At 40.9% G+C, this 3293-nt stretch overlaps 1 protein-coding gene across 1 annotated transcript; it reads right to left on the bottom strand.

The window, feature by feature from the left end:
* Window positions 1-271: 271 nt before the first annotated feature.
* rpl34 (ribosomal protein L34) lies at window positions 272-2197 on the bottom strand. Its single transcript, XM_083885904.1, has 5 exons — window positions 2182-2197; window positions 1670-1741; window positions 1470-1569; window positions 486-589; window positions 272-408 (listed from the first exon to the last, which is right to left on the bottom strand). Exons 2-5 carry the CDS (start codon window positions 1732-1734, stop codon window positions 324-326), a joined length of 354 nt encoding a protein of 117 aa, XP_083742030.1. The 5' UTR covers window positions 1735-1741; window positions 2182-2197; the 3' UTR covers window positions 272-323.
* Window positions 2198-3293: the final 1096 nt, after the last annotated feature.

Below are 3293 nucleotides of genomic sequence, written 5' to 3'. Positions count from 1 at the left end.
CATGTACCCCCTCCATTACTTTGTTTGGGAATCACTGCTCTCGTGCAAGTCTTCCCACATAGCTCCATTAAAAGGCATGCATATCTAGTACTGTTGAAGTTGCCCTGATATGAATTCCACAAAGTGTGTAAATTCTTCATCATGTCAAGGCATTTTTCAACAGCCTCTCTGCTCAATTGTAGTTTTAGCATTTACAAGTTTGATGAAGTGCCAGACTTTGAGAAATGTTCCACACACAAAACAAAGCCAGTTACTAAAGGAATACACCAATGCACTTTGTCACATCATTTTTTTGTTTTATTGTGGCAATACAAATACACATTTTACTTAGATTTCTGGCTCTGTGCCTGTGCCTTGAGCACCTTGACGACGATCTTCTGCTCCTCAATCAGAAAAGCACGCTTGATCCTGGAAATGTAAGAGTATTTTCAGTAAATCAATTCGTCGCACAAAACTTGCATCAAAATCACAAGACTTGTATTTACCTGTCACGCACACACTTGGCGCACATGGAGCCTCCGTACGGTCTGCTGACGTGCTTCTTGGTCTTGGAGAGCCTCATCAGAACCTGAGGTCTAACAGCACGAATCTGTCGGACAAAGAACAAAGCCACAATGAGAACAGTGTGATAATCCAAATGCGTGATAGAATGTATACCGACAAACAACTCCTAAATTTTAAGCTGCTCACAACTACTACTGAAAGCAAGTGCAGTCATGGCACTTTTCCAAGACACCGTTGTAGCACGACACAACTTTTTTTGAAATTTACATTAGGGATAGTACCTGGTACTTCTTTAGTACCAGCTCCAGCAAGATTCCAAGTGAGCTGAGCCAATACTAAATGCAACATCGACAGACCACTGATAGGCACTCAGTGGAATAGTTACGAGATCTGCGTCCGAGTTAACTATGGAAAAATCCCCAAACATACGTTAATCTCCAACATTTATCACGTAAGTTTCTAAAATCTCAATATTTACCAGAGGAGTCTGGTGAATTTAGCAACAGCAGTGCCGAAAGTCAGCACTAATGACCATCATCAACAACCATAATGTCATCACATAATGTCAACATGCAGTGTCTTGTTAATGGTGTTGCCTTCAGTCCCACAGCAGCACAGACCAGCTCTTAAGAAATGCAAGACAAGCAAATTCTCCATCAAGGTTTATTTTGAAAATTTGCTTCCCAACCACAACCTACGTGGTTTACGGTTTAAAGTCACACACCGACTAGTAGATTCAAAATGTATTCCCAGTAATACAAATCATGTTAAAATGGTACACGAGTGGTTTCTCACAGTTATCCGACAACCAACAAATCAGATTGAGCGCCAGATGCGTTTAAGCTAACTCTGATGCCAGTGTTGAAAGAATGTAGCAGGAGGTTCACATGCAGACGGGATTCAGCAAACCTCCACCATCACATCTTACAGTGTTACGGAAGCTTTAACAAAACAACTGTACTTACACCACGCAGTCTCCCTGGGCAGATGCCACATGCTGACTTCGGGGCTTTGCCAACCTTCTTGGTGTACAGGTACACGATGCGGTTGCCAGGTGTCCGGGACCTGTGGGACAACAATGTTATAGCATAGCCCCAGCATCGTAAGCGTTACGATAATGTTTACGCCACAGGAGTAGTAAAGCGGTAGATTTAAGCTCACTTACAGTCTGGTTTTGTTGGAGGTGGTGTTGTAGGACAGCCTACGACGATACTTCAGACGCTGCACCATTTTGAAGCTGTAAAGTAAGACAAAATTCTCTCGTTATTTATAGCTACTTCTGCTAAGCTAGGATGCTAATTCTGCTAGCTATACTTCTTGCCACGAAATGACGGCGACAGACTGACGTATATGTTGCCAATCATATTAATTGGTAAACTTTGAAATACTGACTCCAGCTCAATTATGCGTGTAAACGGTAATAATCAGAGAAGCTGAGAATCACAGCCATTCTTCCATCCAGCTCAGCTTTACCCCAGCGGCCCCCGAGACTAAAACCGGCATGATAAAAGATGACTATAAAAATCTCTCTTCGCTAAAATCATCACAATCGTGTATGCACAAGGTTCTTCTTAAACGTTACATTCACATTTCAATGACCACACACGTCCATAAAACGGAGGATTGCAGTGGATTTTTAAACAATTTCGTGTCACAGGAAAGTAGAAGCCGCCATACCTGCTGTCACCGTAACCGGAAGAGGAAGGAGTTGGGTCGGGCGGTTACGGATTAAAGTTCCTCCATATTTAGCACCGCTGCTGCCCCCTGTTGGTTTTTATGTTTTATACTCCACACGTTTGAAACAACATATTGTGTAATTATATTCTCGGAGAAAGAAGAGACACATATTAATAAAATATATTTTCGTGTTTGTGCAATTTGGGATGGAACAACAATGTGTGCAGCCGGATATTATGGTCGAGTTGCAGCCATACGTGAACAAATACAGGGTTGTATTGCATGTAGTCTTTTTTGCATGTAACAACTTCAAGGAGTAAACATTTTAATTGAAAAAAAAATAAGTTTTTTTATCAGTAGTTTTATTGATCGAATAATTCAATTTGATGTAATTGTTCTTTTAAGATGACATGTGCTTCGTTAGTCGTCCAGCAGAGGGCAGGACAGTCATTTGTGTACTTATAGGAAGTGACAATGTGTTGATCATGAATTGTTTCGAGGGTTTGTTTTAATCCAAATTTGGCTGTGAGTGAAGTTTATATGACAGGAAACAGTGGGCTGATTCAGAATTTACAAAGTTGTTCGTGATATTTATTCCGACTGGATTTTTAGTCACAGTAAAATATAAACAGGGATGCTGCTGCTGCTGCTGCTGTAGATGAGGACACATGGCAGATCAACTTTACATCCTGTGATGAGTGAAGACGGAAGGAGAGACCGCAGCACGCGACTCTTATTAAAGTCAGTAAATATCCTCTATTTTTAAATACTTATTTATTGTTCAAATCAGAGTTTTTCTTTCTCAAAAATGTCTTAATTTCCCACACTGACACGAGAGAGCACGTGTAATCAATAACGTTAGTGATGTCCGACTTCCATTATTCATGTTACAGGGTTGTGCTGTTTTGATGGACCTGGTCGCTAATCAGTGTAATGGGGTACACCTGTGATTTTACTGCGTTACACATATTTCACATGGAACATGAGGCTTAAATGCAGACATCAACGCTGTTCACCAAATGAATAGTACGTACGTTTTCCAGCAGATGGCAGCAGTGTCGTCTTTTACTGCAGTATTTACCTTTTATGTAAACGTTTGCCTTCAAGTTTTG

Source organism: Microchirus variegatus (genome assembly GCF_963457635.1).
Source record: "Microchirus variegatus genome assembly, chromosome: 2".
Taxonomy (NCBI): domain Eukaryota; kingdom Metazoa; phylum Chordata; class Actinopteri; order Pleuronectiformes; family Soleidae; genus Microchirus; species Microchirus variegatus.
This window is presented reverse-complemented; position numbering and strand designations above follow the sequence as displayed.

What these genes read in the sequence shown, in the direction of transcription:
- rpl34 (XM_083885904.1), bottom strand. Translation starts at nt 1,734, where the DNA reads ATGGTGCAGCGTCTGAAGTATCGTCGTAGGCTGTCCTACAACACCACC. An exon ending in ACCTCCAACAAAACCAGACT is followed by an intron (nt 1,570 to 1,669) that starts GTAAGTGAGCTT and finishes GTTGTCCCACAG; the next exon opens with GTCCCGGACACCTGGCAACC. An exon ending in GCCAAGTGTGTGCGTGACAG is followed by an intron (nt 409 to 485) that starts GTAAATACAAGT and finishes TTACATTTCCAG; the next exon opens with GATCAAGCGTGCTTTTCTGA.